Source organism: Agelaius tricolor, unplaced genomic scaffold (assembly GCF_023055355.1).
Source record: "Agelaius tricolor isolate 1412-34295 unplaced genomic scaffold, bAgeTri1.0.p SCAF_11, whole genome shotgun sequence".
Taxonomy (NCBI): Eukaryota; Metazoa; Chordata; class Aves; order Passeriformes; family Icteridae; genus Agelaius; species Agelaius tricolor.
In genome coordinates this window covers 29712572-29730771 of record NW_027269271.1, presented here as the reverse complement: position 1 = coordinate 29730771, position 18200 = coordinate 29712572, and the positions used below count along the sequence as shown (strand labels likewise).

At 52.8% G+C, this 18200-nt stretch overlaps 1 protein-coding gene across 3 annotated transcripts in view; it reads right to left on the bottom strand.

Moving 5' to 3' along the window:
- PDE4B (phosphodiesterase 4B) overlaps nucleotides 1-18200 on the bottom strand; it is a 179501-nt gene that overhangs the window by 58490 nt on the left and 102811 nt on the right. For all 3 annotated transcript variants that reach the window (XM_071436931.1, XM_071436932.1, XM_071436933.1), the window contains one exon: nucleotides 1435-1629. In XM_071436931.1, coding sequence (XP_071293032.1) covers nucleotides 1435-1629 — 195 coding nt within the window. The remainder of the gene's footprint in view (nucleotides 1-1434; nucleotides 1630-18200) is intronic.

Here is an 18200-nt window from a genome sequence, read left to right as displayed (position 1 = left end):
CACGGAAGATTTGAGCAGAAGTTGTGAGCAAAATATACCAGCAATAAGAGGGATTTTTTTTTTTTTGCCTTTTTTTTTTCTTTTTTTTTGGTATTAGTTATGGCACTTGAGTGTGTATGAAACATTCTGTATGATGGACCTAACTGAGAGATGGCAGGGTATAGAATCATTGAAAGGTTTGGCTTGGGAGGGAGTTAAAGCCCATCCAGTCCCACCCCTGCCATGGGCAGGGACATCTTCCAGTACCCCAGGTGGATCCAAACTCCACCCAGCCTGGCCTTGGACATTTCCAGGAATCCAGAGGCAGCCACAGCTGCTCTGGGCACCCTCCCAGCCAGGAATTCCTTCCCAATATCCACCTAAATCTACCTGCTTTCAGCTTAAATCCATTCCCCCATGTCCTGTCCCTCCATCCATTGTCCCAAGTACCGCTCCTGCTCTCTTGGAGCCCCTTTAGGCACTCTGAGAAGCAACATTTTGGTCAATTCTATTCTTAATCCCATAATTAATAACAGGATGTACTGAGCAAGGGCAGCAGAGCCAGATCCAGGCTGCCACAGGACCCTCTGGAGAGCTCTCCACCAGTGCTGGACCCCTCCAAAGAGGAATTCTCCCTGCTGTGCTGCCAGAGTTCATCCCCTCATCCTCACTCGGGTATCAGCGCTATTAAGTCTAATTAAAATTGTCTTCACACTCACAGAGACTCTGTCCCAAGTGCTAACAGAGCCTTGATGCCCACAGTGGGTGGACACTTCAGCTGCAGACAGCCACGAATTTGGGGGAAATGATGGGATTCCCCCACCCCTGCACACTGCTGGGAATTGTTACAACCCACCGTTTACACGAAACACTATTTGCATAATTTGGAGTGTTTCCTTCAATAAATATTTACTCAGTTTTAACTCAGCAGGAATATTTTCTCGCAGAATTCTCGTGGATCTGGCTAATATTCAGATTTCCATTTCGTGACAAAACTTTCGCAACAGCTCAACTTTGTTTAACGAGCACTTTTTTTATAGCTGAATGGCCACTTCAAAACTTCAAGATGTGCCTTTCAAAATAAGGGGCTGGGAATCCGGGATACTCTGTGGGTATTGATCCTCTCAAGCTCAGCCATCCATCTCATTTTCCACTTGGTTCTAGGGAACAGCCCCAAAACAGGATGGGGAACAGCAATACTGTAAATAAAAGTACAGCACAACCTCTCTGTTATTCCAGGATAGGGCTTTGAAAGCTCTTCTGCTAAATTCTGGAGAAAATGGGAATATTTGAGGGATGGGATGGGAGAGGATGTTGGATCAGCACCCGTTTTGTGCATTCCAGCTGTGAAATGTGCCAAAACCACCCATAAGCTCCTCTTAACAGAGCTCGGAGGGTTAGAGCAGCACAGAGAGCTCCAGGAGAGTGTAGAGCACGAGCTGAATTGGTGCTTACTGTTCGCTCGGGAGGGAGGAGTTCCTGGACATGGTCTTTGGTGAGAGGTCATAGTCGCTGTCGGACCTGTAGAGGAACGACTCCCGGCGCTGGCTGTGGCCCGGGAACGTGGTGTGCAGGACGAGTCCCGACGAGGAGCTGGCCTGCGGGTCCAGCGGGCTGCGCCCCGGCGACGGGCCATTCTCCACATCGAAGCTGCGAACGGAACACACACCGCGTGTCACACGCTGCCACAAGAGGGCTCGCAGGGCACCTCAGCGCGGCCCACACCGTGTCACCTCAGCACGGCTCTCTGCCACCGTGTCACCTCAGTGCAGCTCCCACCGTGTCACCTCAGTGCAGCTCCCACCGTGTCACCTCAGCGTGGTTCCCACCGTGTCACCTCAGCACGGCTCCCTGCCACCGTGTCACCTCAGTGCAGCTCCCACCGTGTCACCTCAGTGCAGCTCCCACCGTGTCACCTCAGCACGGCTCTCTGCCACCGTGTCACCTCAGCATGGTTCCCACCGTGTCACCTCAGTGCACTCCCACCGTGTCACCTCAGCACGGCTCCCTGCCACCGTGTCACCTCAGTGAGGCTCATTGTGTCACCTCAGCACAGCTCACTGCATCACCTCAGTGTGGCTCCCACCGTGTCACTGGCTGTGGCCATCAGAGCCACTCACTGGCCCATTTCCCTTGAGTGCCAGGAGGACCCTGCGTGGCCAGAACCATTGACCCTGGAGGCTCCTGTGCTGGCTGCCTCTGCTCATGCTGCCTTCAGCACGGATGTCTCACAGCTCAGCACAGCTCTCAGCACGAGCACACAGCAGCTGAAGAGGGCAGGGATAGATCAGAGATGATGGAGAATCCATCCCTGGTAGGCCCTGGCACAGGTGCCCAGAGCAGCTGGGGCTGCCCCTGGATCCCTGGCAGTGCCCCAGGCCAGGCTGGAGATGGCTTGTAGCACCTGGGACAGTGGGAGGTGTCCCTGCCATGGCAAGTGATGGAATGGGATGGGCTTTAAGTTCCCTTCCAGCCCAAACCATTCCAGGATTCCATTATTCTAAACACCCCACTCCACCCTCAATGCCTTTTGCACAAGCCCTGGGGTTCAATTTGCCAAACCTCACTCCAAATCTTATAAGCACAACAGGAACTAAAGGCACCACAATGTAACAACACTCTCCAGCCCAGCCCTGTCCCCATCTGCTCTGGAACCAAACTTTTGAAACCCTGGAAGATTTGCAAACACTTGGCAGTTGTGGGAGCTGGATGCCCAAACCATGTTTTTAGCCATTCAAGGTATCAGTTCAGTGAATTTTAAACATCTGTGCTGTAAAATGAAGGGCTGTTTAGAAACTAAAAAAAAAAGCACAAAACTTCTTGTCACCTTTTCCATTTTACACCCACTTTCTTGTGCTTTCATAGCTTGGCTGCTGTGACCCGTGGCTGAAGTCACCCTGGCCACTCCAGCAAAGACACCCCTCGTAAATGCTGAAAATGAGCAGGTTGGCTCCTTTGGGCCTGATAGAAACACCAGATGTGTGACCATGGCCCAGAAAGCCAAGTGAGGTACGGCCATGCTCAGGAGGAATTTCCTTGCCTTTGGAAGTCAGGTTTTGCCTCTTGCAGCAGCAGCTGAGTGTTTGCTCCAGCACCTCATCCCATGCTGGATGCTGTCCCACCAGGACACCAGGCTGTGGTTCCTGCTGTGCCTTTCTCCATCCCTCCACTCCTTAATCCAGAAGATTCCCTGGGCACAGTGGCAGGGAAAACCCCAGCTCTCCCTCCTCTCTGCAGAAAGAGCTTTAACTGCGGCAGGAGGAGCACATGAAGTATTAACGCCTGAACTTGCCTGAATCCTGCAAGTTTTCCAGATTTCTACATCACTGATGAACTGCTGCTGTGGTGAGAAGCCTCCACAGCCAATGCCCAGCTGGAACACCATGGCTGCTCCAGCTCCTGCTGCCCGTGTTCCCCGTTCCAGCACTTGGAATGCTGCCGTACGGATCACGTGGTTAGTCCAACCGAAAAGTGCTTTTATTCCTTTCCTCAAGTTCAATGTGCAGCCACACCAGTGTTCCTCAGACTCCTTTTCCTTGGCCTTGATCCAGCACTCAGCCACCCATGTGCTCAGCCAGAAGTTAACAGAAAATTCCCCAAAAAGGAACTGATCCCAGAGTTTGGAGTTACCTCTTCCAGGAGCGAACAGGCACTCCCAGAGGTACAGCCCGTGAGCAAGATCCTCAAACTCAGGAATTACTCTGCTGTCACTGCTTTTTAATAGGTACAAGAACTGGAATATGGGAAAATATTCCCCTTGGATGATCCAATGTTGGGAAAATGTGACCTGAGATGCACAGAGCAAGAGTTTAACCTTGTGTTTGTCACCAGTTGCTCCTGGTTTGCACAACACCCACCTGGAACTGTGTCCTGGCACCAAAAGTATCCCTCAAACAAACACTTGCTGGAATTAGTAAGAACTGCAATGGGATTGTAAAGTTGCCCTCTCAGAGCTGCATTTCCCACTATTTTTTTTTCTATTGGAAGTTAACTGCTGAGCTCTGCTGGAAAAACTTCATCACTGTGTTCAGAACACTGCACACACTGTGAGATCCTCTCCAAAGTTTGCACACCCCATCAGCTTTGTCCAAGTGGAAAAAAAGCTGCATTTGCCTACTTAAAAATAAGGATGGCAGGGTACAAAGCACAAAAAAACCCCAAAATTTCCTTTCTAGTTTATCCCAAGTAACAGCACTCACAGCGAGACACCCCATTTGTGATATAAATTGTGTTATCTAATCATATGGGCCAGAAATTTGATATCTAAGGCCCCTATAAATCTTTCATAAATCTCTGTCTCCATAAGAGATCTCTCTAGGACATGTGGGAGCTGCCAGCATTCCCTGCCTGCCTCCAGCCTGTGTTATCAGATCTACTGACCAACATTTCCCAGTGCTGGACACTCCCCACCAAGGGATTCCAGGGAACTGAGCCCTGCCAGAGTCCAACAGGCTCCAGAGGAGGAAAGGTGACAGCAGCACCAGGAGAGCTGCCCAGGGCAGTGGTGGAGTCTCCATTCCTGGAGGGGTTTAAAGCCGTGCAAATGTGGCACCTGGGGACATAGAGGTGGGAATGGATGGATTTGATAATCTTGGAGATCTTTCCCCAGTGATTCCACCATCCCAGTGGTATGGGCCCTAGCCCAGGTGTCACAGACATCTTTTATGAAAAATCCTTTCCTTATCCTGAGAAGCTGAGAGGCCTCAGGAACAAAATGCAAACAATGGTTATCTGCTGCTGTGGGATGCAACAGGTGGGTCTGTGATTGGGCTCATGTGGTTGTTTCTGATTAATGGCCAATCACAGTCCAGCTGTCCAGACTGTCTTGGTCAGTCACAAGCCTTTGTTATCATTCCTTTTCTATTCTTAGCTCGCCTTCTGATGAAATCCTTTCTTCTATTCTTTTAGTATAGTTTTAATACAATATATATCATAAAATAATAAATCAAGCCTTCTGAAACATGGAGTCAACATTCTCATCTCTTCCCTCATCCTAAGACCCCTGCAAACACCATCACACCCAGGCAGTGCTGTGTCTCAGCAGTGTGGGGCAGGGAAGGAAGGTGGCCTTGCCCGGGATGTCTCCATGCTCCCCGTGCCGGCTCTCGGGGGATGCAGGAGCAGGGAAGGAAGGTGGCCTTGCCCGGGATGTCTCTGTGCACTCCCCGTGCCGGCTCTCGGGGATGCAGGAGCAGGGAAGGAAGGTGGCCTTGCCCGGGATGTCTCCATGCTCCCCGTGCCGGCTCTCGGGGATTCAGGAGCAGGGAAGGAAGGTGGCCTTGCCCGGGATGTCTCCATGCTCCCCGTGCCGGCTCTCCAAGGATTCAGGAGCAGGGAAGGAAGGTGGCCTTGCCCGGGATGTCTCCATGCTCCCCGTGCCGGCTCTCGGGGGATGCAGGAGCAGGGAAGGAAGGTGGCCTTGCCCGGGATGTCTCTGTGCGCTCCCCGTGCCGGCTCTCGGGGGATGCAGGAGCAGGGAGCGCAGAGCGGGGAGCAGCGGCCGCTCAGCGCCGCTCCCCACGGGCCGCGGGGCAGCTGCAGCTCCGCTCCCCGACCCCTCCGCATCCCAAAGAAGCCAGGATCGCGGGGAAGCGAGAGGAAGGAGACGGCAGGTGGCAGGAGTTAGCTGCGAGCGGGCACCGGCCCCGGACCTGTGCAAAGCTGTGCCTGAGCCGCGGTAATGAGCAGACAACGGCGAGCCAGGAGAAATCATTGTAAAACACAGCGAGGCTTCGTGAGTCACTGTGCAAACAAAGAGAATTCATAACAGCAACCCCCAGCTGCTCAAATGCTGCAGTGTTACTGTAACAGGATCAGAGAGCCTCCCGAGATGGAAGCGACTCGCAGGGACCATCGATCCAACTGCAGGCCCTGCACAGACCCCCAGCATTCCCACCCTGGGCACCCCTGGCACCGCTGTCCAAGCTCTCCTGGAGCTGCTCTGGCAGCCTCGGGGCCGGGACCATTCCCTGGGGGAAAAACCTTGCCCAAAATCCAAGCTAAACGTCCCCTGACCCAGCTCCAGCCGTTCCCTGGGATCCTGTTGGTGGTAACAGAGAATAAATTGGTGCCTGTCCCTCCACTGCCCCTCGGGAGGAGCTGCAGACCCTGGCGAGGCTCCCCTCAGCTTCCTCCAGGAGGAACGAGCCCAGTGCCCTCAGCTGTTCCTCATATTTCCACTCCAGACCCTTCACCAGGTTCAGGAGCTGATGTCCCTGGACTGGCATTGCCCACCAGTAGTCTTGGAATGTGGCAAAATTTGGCACATGGATTGGGAAACAGGAATGCACCACATTTTGGATGTAATTCAGAGTCATTCAAGTCGTCACTGCCAGTCAAGTGGTTTCCATGAGAGCTGCACAGCCCCACAGTTTGCTCTGGAGTATGAAACACAAACACATTCCAGCCCAGCAGACCAGGCAAGCTCGAGGATTTTTGTTTATGTTGGGAATTAACACTTTTCCTGAGGATGATAGCACTGACTCTCAAGAAGGTTCACCATCTGCTTTGCCTTCCCAGAGTAATTCCTGAGGACATTACTCCCCATATCCTAACTACAGTACCACCTTCATGATATCAAATGTTTCCAAAATATTTCCAGAGGTTTGGGCAGGCTTTGTTAATTATAGAGCTCCTTTTTGGGATTGCTGAGTCTCACCAAGACATCCCTCAGGATTCTTAGAACCACGAGCAAGGAAAAATGCTGTTCCTTGCACTGCCTGGCCGCTCTCTAACGCTGTGCACCTGTTCCCCATTATCTGAACAGCTTGCTGCTTTTCCTAAATAATCTCCCATGTGGAAAGGGCTGTGCTTGAAACCATCAGTACTAAATGGCCCAGGATGGGACACACGGAACCAAGCACAGCCGTGGCAGGGGCACAGGGCCCCCTGGGGTGACAGCTCACAGCTCCACAGGCACCACTGACCTTCTTCCCCTCCCGACCTTCTCCCACTTAGGGAAAACACGGTTACTCTTAGGAAGGAACCCCTTAAAAGTTCAAACCCCTCTGCTGGGTTTGTCCCTCATGTGGATCCTGACTTTTTTATCCAGGTGAGGCCCCACCTGCAGAGCTGCCTCCAGCCCTAGCTCCAAAATCAGGAGGACCTGAAGCTGCTGGAGAGAGTCCAGAGAAAGCCCCAGAACTGTTCCAGGCCTGGAGCCAGGCTGGGAGAGCTGGGGGTGCTCACCTAGAGAGGAGAAGGATCCAGACAGAGCTCAGAGCCCCTGGCAGGGCCTGAAGGGGCTCCAGGAGAGCTGCAGAGGGACTTTGGACAGGGATGGAGGGACAGGACACAGGGAATGGCTCCCACTGCCAGAGGGCAGGGATGGATGGGACATTGGGAATTGGGAATTGTTCCTGGCAGGGTGGGCAGGTCTGGGATAGAATTCCCAGATTTGCTGTGGCTGCCCCTGGATCCCTGCAGTGCCCAAGGGCAGGTTGGACACTGGGGCTTGGAGCAGCCTGGGACAGGGGAAGGTGTCCCTGCCATGGCAGGGGTGGGATGGGATGACTTTTAAGGTGCCACAGAAGCCAACCTGGTCTGTGGTTCCGTGGTGCCACAATCTCCAGAGCTCAGTGTCCCCACTCCAAGGCAGCAGCCCCTGCAGCCCCTCCCTGTGCTGTCACAGCTGCCTGGCACAGGAGCCCGGCAGCACTGACTGAAGTGTTTGGAACAGAAGCTGTCAGCTGCTGCTAAACACATCATTAAGCCTCTGCATGTATCCAAAAGCAAAAATATGTGTTTACTTGACTTTGTAATCTCTGAATAAAGAAGTTCAAGGCCAGGTCGGACAGGCCTTGGAGCAAACTGGGCTGGTGGGAGGTGTCCCTGCCCTGGCAGGGGGTGCCACTGGATGATCTTTAAGTTCCTTTCAACCCAAACCATTCTGTGACTTTAATTCACTCTGTTCCTGTTCTCTGCTCAGTGGGTACAACAGAGACAGAACAACCAGAGCCCCTGCCCTGCCCACAGCCAGAGCCCAAAACAGACCTGAGAGCTGCTGCTGCTCCCTCTGCAACCCAAACCCACCTTCAGCAGAGCCCCGAGGGAAAAATGAGTCCCCAGAGCCCTCCCAGCCCTCAGAACCCATCCAGCAGCACCCTGGGGAGGCTCCTGGTTTGCACAGCAAATGTCAGTGATTGTATCCAGCACCGTGCTGGATTGGAGCAGCCACCAGGAGATAGCTGGAAAAGTACAGCAGGAGGTAAAAATGAGTTTGGATTCTCTCTTAGCACAAAGGGTTCCAAAAAACCTAATCCTTTTAATGTTTACTACAGATAAGCAGCTCGACATTATCCTGTAACAAGTGAACATCATGAGGTTGTTTTAAGTCCCCCAGAGAAGGAATCCTGAGCGCTAAAATCCAGTTGTTATTTTTCCAAATGTACATCCTGGGCTATTTTATCCTCTTCCAATTGTTCTCTGCCACTAATCTCTGGAAAATGCAAGGCACAGTCAAACAAAGCAGACACCCCACCTGTATTTTTACTTCCAGAGCTTGGAAAGACATATGGATGTGAGTGTGATCATTCCCAACATGGGCAGCAATGCCATTTCCTAAGGGATTTTTCCTCCTGAAAACATTCCAGCTGACAACTGATGGAGCAGTTGCTTCCCTTCCATCCCAGCTGAGGCATCCCAAGGTATGAGTGGCACAGGGTGCCCAGAGCAGCTGTGGCTGCCCCTGGATCCCTGGCAGTGCCCAAGGCCAGGCTGGAGCACCCTGGCACAGTGGAAGATGTCCCTGCCCATGCCCAGGATGAGCCTGAAGGTCCCTGCCAGGGCAGACTCTCCCAGGGCTCTGTGGAGCCGCTCCCTGTGCAGCACTGACAGCTCTGCTCACCCTCCAGGCCTTTCTGCCCAGCACCTCCAGGCACCCACAGCTCACCAGCACCACATCTCCAGCACCAGCTGTGCTTCTGCTGCATGAAGAACCCAGCTGAGTCTCCCCATGGGGAACAATGCCCCTTTTCCCTGTGGGAAGGGCTGGGATGCCTGTGGCTGGTGGGGCAGGTGGCACAGGGACAGCAGGGCGCTCCAGAGCCGGATTTTGGCAGCAGCTGCTCTGGGACACGCTGCTGTCCCACAGCACAGATGTTTCCATTCCAGCCACAGGGCAGTGTTTGCCCCAGCCTGGCCTGGCTGCTCTGCTCTGTTCAGTGTCACTTCAGCTTTCCCAGCTTTCCCAGCTCCAGCCAAGCCCTGTAGCATTTCTCAGACCGTCTCTCCCAATCCACAGCACAGGGATGTTGGAGGCTGCCTGTGGTGGCCTGGCTCATGTGACAGGGACGTTGGTGTCTTCTGGTGGGGCTCCAGGACACCCTCCAAGCCTTCTGGACAAGCCTTGATCCCTGCCCAGAACCAGCGTGGGGGGGATAATTCCACCCAGCAAGTGGGAACACGGGCTCCAGCCCTGTCTTTCCCCCACTGGGCCATTACTGGCAGCAGAAGGGGAATTCCAGTCCTATATTCCATCTTTTATTGATGCATCTTGAAGGATCTCCTACCCCTCTAAAGTGCAATCTGCACTTAACTCCCTTCCCAGAGCCAAGCCTCCAGCAGGGCTCTCCAGGGTCCCTGCACAAATGCCCTGTGCTCCCAGCACACAGGAAGCATTCCCGGATCCGCACAGAGCCGGAGCAGCAGGAGGCTGCTGGCCAGAGCCAGGCTTTATTCCATCCTGCCCTTAAACAGAGATCCTGGCATGGCTCCAGAGGCACTTCTGCCTTTCCAAGCAGGGGGGAAGCTCTGAGCTGCTTCATTCCGGCCGGCCCCACTGCACAGAGCTCCTCTCATCTGCTGTCAACCGCACAGGAGACAGGAACAAAGTGACAACCGTGGTGACAACTTACAGACACCACAGAGTTTCCATTTCACCTGAGCTGAACAGGCAGCCTTTGAGGTGGAAGATTTACACATTTCCTGCACTAATCTTTTAAATTCCCCCAGCCCTTCCATGGTATCCAAAACTCCAGCAATGGGTGCGTGGAAAGCTGCTGTGCTCGGAAATGCATCCAGCCTTTCCACTTGATTCATGGAATAATTATTTGACCTGGTTTTTGGATTTATCTCCATAATTGGGATCCGTGGAGCCTGTCAGTAAAAAGACAGTGAAATGTCCTAAGATGATATTCAGATCTTTAAATCCTTTGGAGACTCGGCCTTTAACAATAATTAATCCAGCTGGGTACATTTCAGCAAAATTTTCCTTGCTTCACATCTCTCAAATGCCTGCACTCCCCATCCTCCCTATCCACAGGAAAGGACTCTGTGATAGCAAATGTCAGAGCCCAGGGATGTGATTCCAAGGGCAATCTTTTCAGAGCTCTCATTGATCATTTCAGGGCCAGCAGGAGCTCAGTGCAAAGGTTGCGTCATCCAACTCACGAGCATCTGCCACCTGCTGCTGTTTGAGGGGAAAAGCTGAGGGATGGAAAGTCCTGGCCCTTTGGCACAAAGGGTTTGCTCTGCCTGAGGGGTTTGGCATTGGGGACCACAGCCATGGCTGGGAATGGCACCTGCTGTTCCCCACACAGGGGTGTCACAAGTGTCCAAGGCAAAGGCCACCAGAGGAAACCATCGAAGGACAACACTGGTGTAAAAACAAGAGGGGATAAAATGGACAGGAATAACCTGAGGTTGGAAATCAGAGGGAAATCTGTGCCTCGAGAGCAGCCAGAGCACTGAACAGCTTCCCTGTGGGAGTGATGGGGGTAAACACCAACTTGATGTTATTCCTGGTGGGATTAATAGTGTAACTTATGAAACATTGCTCCAGGGAGATCCTAAAGGCCATTCCAGGGCCTAGAAGGGCTCCAGGAGAGCTGGAGAGGGACTTGGGATAAGGAATTGCTCCTGGGAGGGTGGGCAGGCCCTGGCACAGGTGCCCAGAGCAGCTGTGGCTGCCCCTGGATCCCTGCAGGGCCCAAGGCCAGGCTGGACACTGGGGCTGGAGCACCTGGGACAGGGGAGGTGTCCCTGCCATGGCAGGAATGAGGTGAGCTTTAAGATCCCTTCCAATGCAAACCATTCCATGATCCCACAATTCTGTGAAATGCCCAGCCCAGCTCGTGCAGGCAGAGCCAGGGAATACAAAGCCTGCCAGCCCAGACTGTATTTCCATAAATTTGCATTTTTCCCAAGGCCAGTGAGGCGGAAGGGACAGCTCTGCCTGCCCACACTGCCTCCCCTCCTCCTCCTCGGGCAGCTGCAAAACAAAAGGGGGGAAAAGAGGGTCAAGTTAAACCCCAGATTTTAATTTTCTGCTGTTAAATCACATGGTCTGCAATGAGCTTTAATCACTCAGGACAGCTAACTGGATTTAGCAGAAGGAAAATCTTCTCCAGCGTGGAGGGAAGTCAGAGGTGGTGAGCAGCAAGAACAAAACCTTTTAAAGGAATGATTGTGAGGCCAAAACTCCAGGCAGGGCAAAACTCCTGCAGCACATTTCATGTGGTTTGTGCCAAATGGTGGGGTCAGGCAGCAAATCAAACCCTCTTGGGATGATTTCCCTGATGTGAAAACAGATAGAGTGCTGCTGGCACCCAAAATATCATTTAATAACACTGTTAATGTTCCCTAGACCTGCAAATCCTCTCCAGACCTGCTCCAGGGCTCATTTTGATCTTCCTTAATTAATGATCCCTTAGAAGCTCTGTTTCATGTTGAAAATCACTTGCTGGAATCACTGTTTTGGAGTCACTTCCTCCAAACCATAAAGCTTTTCAAAAGAAATAAGAGATGTGGGGGCACTGAGCAAAATCAGCCCAAAACTAAAATCTGAAACAAGTCATCAAGTCCAGGAGCATCAAACAACCCAACAAAGCAGCCACAGCCACTTGGAAATTTGGGATAAATACAAGCAGAGCACTTGGTACGATTAATTAATGCTTAATTACACAGAAGGTGAAGTTTGCAGTGTGAGTAAGCACAAATGTGTGGGCCTGGCACAAAATCATTGTATCTGATTGCAGTTACAGCTTCATGCCCAAGCTAATGAGAACTGAGCCACCCTGGGTGTTTTGGGCTATTGATAAAGGATATTGATAAAGGGCATTGATAAAGGGGTTGACCTGATTAGGCAGAGACAATCGATGGCCAAAGTGGATCCATTTAAAAATATTGACTCACTGTGTGGAAACATTTGGGGTGCTGAGACCTGTGGAGAGCAGGCACTGAGGGGTTACTCCCATGGGGGGAAGAGATGTTGGAGTTCACTGATGGAACACAGGAGAGAAAATACCTGGAATTAGGGAGAAGCTGATCAAAACACCTGAAACTGGTAAGGAGCTGCTGGGAACACCTGAAATTAGTAAGGATTTAGTGAAAACACCTGGAATTAATGAGAAGCTGATAAAAACCACCTGAAACTGCTGAGGAGCTGCTGGGAACACCTGAAACTGGTGAGGAGCTGATTAAAACACCTGAAATTAGTGAGGAGCTGATTAAAACACCTGAAATTAGTGAGGAGCTGATGAAAACACCTGAAATTATGAGCAGCTGATTAAAACACCTGAAATTATGAGGAGTGGATAAAAACACCTGAATTTATGAGGAGCTGATAAAAACACCTGAACTGATGAGGAGCTGCTGCAATAGGTGGTGCCAGACCTTTCAGTGGTGCCACAAGCACAATGGCCGTACACTAAAACACAAATTGCACCTGAACATGGGGAAGAACTTCTTTGCACTCAGGGTGGCAGAGCACTGGAGCAGCTGCCCAGGGAGGTCCCAGAGCTTCTCTCTGGGGATATTCCAAGCCCACCTGGATGTGTCCCTGTGTCACAGCTCTGGGTGACCCTGCCTCCAGCAGGAATCCGTCTCCTTTTGTCCTTCTCGGGCCAGCCCTGGGTTCCCAGGTCAGGAGGTGTTCGTGGCACTGTGTGGATGCTCCTGGGGCTGGCTGCTGGCCCTGACAGCCTCTGGGAACCATCAGCATGCAGAGCCAGGGTGAGAGGTAAACAGGGGGATTGTCCTGATAGCCCTCAGCCAGAGCCCAGCGTGACACTGTCTATTAATACCCCGTGTCACCCTGCAGAACAGCTGACCCAGGGGACAGCAAATGTCACACAGATAGCCAGGGCCTGCTGGTGATCATGTGAGGAGCAAACAAGATAAGGAGAGGACAACAAAAGCCTCGTGCCAAAGCTGAGCACTCAGCCAGAACAGTTGGGCTGTGCCTTGTGCCCAGGTGCTGCTGTGTTTGGGCAAGGGAGGCTGTGCAGGGCTCAGGGCAGCAGGGAGGGAGGGGAGCAGTGGGTGCCAGCCTGGGGAGCTGGGCAGGACTCACCCTGCTCAGGTCAGAGATTTACTGCTGCTCACAACACAGCCATGTGGGCTGGGTGTTCTCTGGGACTGAACCTAAACCCAGCAGTGCTTCTCTGAGTGCTGTTAACTCACCGCTCACAAACCCAAATTCTGGCTAAACTGGTACCTGCAGTGAGCAAAGGCACGATGAACCCCAACCCCTTTCCATGAGGGGGAAGCACAAAGCCACAGAGAGAGCCTGAGAATGTAACCATGGCCACACTGGTGGCTCTGGTCCCCCGTGACCGTCCTGGGGTGGCAGAGAGGCAGCAGTGCCACCTCGGGCACACGTGCTGAGGGCAGCTCTGGTGGAGCAAAGCTCCCTCCAGCAGCAAGACCTGAAAGCTGCGTGCCTCTGAAACATCCAGAGCTGGCCTAACTCCTAAAGCACAGTGAATCTGTGAGTAGAAAACACAGCCCAGCTCCTGCTTGAGTGGAATGGCTGAGTTAATAAACCCTGGTGCTTCATCCCAGCAGCCTCCTGCAGAGCTCCTTGCCACAATCATCTCAATGGATCCCTGCTCCTGAACCTCTTCCCAGCTCAATGGGGCCATTGAAGCCCAGAATAGCTGGACTGCCTGTGCTGCATCCTCACAAGAGGATGAGACTCTTGCTGCAGTCTAAGAAAGAAAAATCACTTAGCACAAATCAGCTCTTTTAAAACCACTGATTAAATAGATATTCACGAGGCAGAGCACAATGGTTTGGATGGAGCCATTGCAACCCATTACACAGCTCCTCATTCATGCCCAGGAGAGCTTTTCCTTTGCTTCTCTAATAACAGGAGAGAAAAAGAAGCCACGGGAAAGATATTAAATTGCATAAAAATAGGTGACAGGCAAATGTACAAACTTGGAGAAGCAGAGAGAGACAGGATTTGGGCTGGCAGTCCTGCTGGGAGCCTGGAGCCCTGCAGCACCAGCCCGAGAAACTCCAGCTCTTCTGAAGGGGGGATGGACTCCAGAGTTTATTGAAGGGTGACACCAGGGGCTGGTCAATACTCAGAAACTCCATCTCTGACTCTGTAAAGATCCAAGGAGCTGCTGCAGGGCTGGAGCCAAGCTGGGACACCTGGGAATGCCCAGCCTGGAGAGGAGAAGGATCCAGGGAGAGCTCAGAGCCCCTGGCAGGGCCTGGAGGGGCTCCAGGAGAGCTGCAGAGGGACTGGGGACAGGGATGGAGGGACAGGACACAGGGAATGGCTCCCAGTGCCAGAGGGCAGGGATGGATGGGACATTGGGAATTGGGAATTGTTCCTGGCAGGGTGGGCAGGCCCTGGAATAGAATTCCCGGATCTGGAATGTTCCCCCTGCCTGTGGACCCCTGCAGCCCCAGCCCCTCCCAGCCTGGATGAAGAACTGACCTTTGTCAGCCTCACACAATTCCTCCTCCACAGCTGCTGTGCTGCCAGGTCAGATCTTATGCAAGGTGACAATTTCTTAGAGCTTTGACAATTTCTTGTGTCTCCTCAGGAAAACGTGGTATTTTTTTTTTCCTTGCCAGAACCCACTTTTTAACACTCTTAATCTGAAATAAACCCATCAAATTCCATCTGTCATCAGCTGGGCTTTCATTCCTGGAGTTAAACTGGTCTGGGAGAGCTGCAGTGAGGGCAGAGTTTAATGGAATAATTCTTACACTGCACAATTTGGATGCAGCAAAGCAAAAGGGGGTCAGCTTGTTCTTCCAGCCTCCACTCCAAACAATTTAATGTCTTTATGGATGAAAAATGTCAGAGCTTTTTGTGATCTGAGGGAAACTGGGACATTCAATACAGCCCCACTTCAAGCCTTCACTCACACACCTCAATTCCTTCAGCCAATATTTATTCTCTGGATTTTCCAGAGCTCTTTCATGCACTTAAATGGTGAGATACAGACAGAGCCTCTCCTTCAGTGCCACTGCGCTCCAGTAAATCTCTGGCCTCGGGAGTGTCCCTGAGTGCCAAGAGCTGGGATCCAGCTGCTCCCTCTGGTTCCAGTGTCCCCCAGCCCTGTCGAGGTGCTCCCGGGGGCCTGGAGAATTTATCCAGCACCAGGAGTGAGCTGGGATCACACAGAACCGTGCCTCGGGGCCACCACGAAAGGTTTGTTCAGGAGAACAAGAAGATTTTGGTGCCAGTGCAGTCTCAGACCAAAGTGAGTCCCTCACGGAGCCTCTGTGCGCGCTCAGCCTTTCCCGGCCCCACTTTGCAAGGCTCGGCTCAGCTGCCACAGCCCGGGACTTTCCCTGGCGTCAGTGAAATCATTCCCGATCCCTGTGAAGTCACCCGCCCCAATGCCCCGGGGCTGTGGGCAGCCGGGAAGCGCTGACTGCGGGAATTCTCCTGTAGCTGACCAGGGATGAGCTGTAGAAATTCCTGCCTGCGCTTCCTCGGCTGCCTTCGGGATCATCCCCGCGGCTTTCCCGGCAGAGTTTGCTCAGGCTCAGCCTGCCCCGCTCCCATCACCTGATCCCGCCCAGCCCGAGGCTCAGCCGAGGCCAAGGAATGTTCCAGGGGCTCCTGGAGCTGGGCACAGGTGGGCAGGGGACACTGAGACACTGATCCCACGGCTGGCAGGAGGGACTCACAGAGGGAATGGTTCCCAGAAATCAGGAGTGGGGACCAGGGACTTTGAGACCACGGGGATGGGATGGCTCCCTCCTTACCCACCTGGGATATTGGGAACGTTTCTCCATGGAAAGGTTCTCCAGCCCTGGCACAGCTCCCAGGGCAGGGTGGAGTCCCCATCCGTGAAGGGATTAAAAATCCCTGTGGATGTGGAACCTGGGGATGCAGGGCAAGGTTGGGCTCGATGGTCTGAGAGGGCTTTTCCACCCTAAACCACTCCATGATCCTACACGATCTTGGGGGTGAAAGAAAGTCTGATTTGAAAGAGCCAATAGGAGCTCGAGTGATGCACCTGAGACAGACCCATCCCATCACCACCTTCAGATTCTGAATTAATCTCTCCTTCCAAACTCATTGCCAAGCCATCTTCAAGTGTCTCTTCCTAAGGGAGTGATAAAAATTGACCAGCAAAATCAAAACAGAGCACAGAATAAAGATTAGAGCCAAATTATCCACGATCAGTGTAAGAATAATAGACTTCCCTAGGATAACTGGGCACTGAAATGTGATTTAGAGCTTTCCAAGAGCTCTGCCAGCTCACCCTCCATGTGACTTTTGGAACACGCAGGCTGTGATGAGTTTATAGCACAGTTCTGAGATTATAAATCCAAGGGTGTGGCTTTTAGCTCTTTTATTGGGGATTGAAACTAAGAAATATTTATCCTACTCTTCAGCAAAGCACGAGTGGAGCCTGTCAGGAGCCAGATCCCCAGTTCCCTGCTTTCAGCTCTCCTGGATGCCACGGAGCAGGATCCTGGTTCCACTGAGCATGGGGCAGAGGATCTGCTTCCCACAGGGTAGAAAGGGACACTCTGGGCTGGGAATGCTGCTCCGGAGCTCCAGGGGCTGTGGGTGGCACCAGGAGCACCCCCAGCTCCCGTTCCTGAAGCCTCAGAGGGTTTCACACCCACTTTCCTCTCTGTTTCAGGACACGGGGTTTGCCACAATCTCCCGTCCCTTCTGGGATGGGCAGGCACGGGCAGTGTGGCTGTTCTTGGGAACCAGGAGAGCTGGGGCAGGGCAGCTCTGCCTCCCTGGATCTCCTCACCCTCCCTGGGATCAGCCAGCGTTTGGGAGGCATGAGGACAACTCCAACAGCTCCAGATCCAGCCCTTCTCCCACCCAGCAAGCCAGGAACTCCCACATGGAATTCCCCTCCTGCCAGCTTCCAAGGCCAGATGATTTCATCCCAAACATTTGTTTATCAACTTGCAAAGCGGTAAACGAGGAGTGAAACAGTTTCACAAAAAAAAAAAAAAGGTGAAGTTTGTGCAAATCCATCCCTGCTAAAGCCAAACAACACAAACATAAACAAGGGAAGATCGAATCTCTCCCTTCTCCTCACATTAAATCATTCCTAGGATTTCATTTGAAAATCCAGGAGTGTGCTGCGAAGATTTTGTAATTACAAACCAATAAGAGAAACCATCCAGGAGGAATAATTACATAATTCCTAGCTGAACTGGCTGCTCAGAAGAATTCACAGCCTGGAAAGAGCTGTAATAAATAGCTCCTCATCTCCTGGCTGCTGCTGCAGCTGATGAGTCACGGCTGTTCCCGGGATGGATCCCAGAATATCCTGCTCCTGTGTGTGCTGCATGGACAATCAGCCAGCAGGGAACAGCTCTGGGGCAGCACCGATGTGGCCCTGCCACACAAACACAACTGGGCAATGTTTTACTGCCTGTGGGGAATGGGAATATTTCACTGGGATTCAGGGAATGGGGCACGCCTGGCCTGGAGGGCTCTGCTGCCATCCCAAGGATTGGCACGGCCTAAACTGACCCAGGGGCTTTCAGGGAATGAGTCCCAATCCCACACTTCTGTCCTGGCAGCAGAGGAGATCCTCCTGCAGTAAAACCATAGAGAGAGAGAAAAACAGCCAAGGAATCAGGAAAACATAAGGGAACAGGTCCAGGGATGGGATTAAAGGGAGACTGTCAAGGCTGGGAGAGCTGGGAATGCCCAGCCTGGAGAGGAGAAGGCTCCAGGGAGAGCTCAGAGCCCCTGGCAGGGCCTGGAGGGGCTCCAGGAGAGCTGCAGAGGGACTGGGGACAAGGATGGAGGGACAGGACACAGGGAATGGCTGCCACTGCCAGAGGGCAGGGATGGATGGGAGATTGGGAATTGGGAATTGTTCCTGGCAGGGTGGGCAGGGGCTGGGATGGAATTCCCAGATTTGCTGTGGCTGCCCCTGGATCCCTGGCAGTGCCCAAGGCCAGGCTGGATGGGTTTGGAGCAGCCTGGGACAGGGGAAGGGGTCCCTGCCAGGGGTGTCCCTCCATCAGGGGTGGAACTAAGG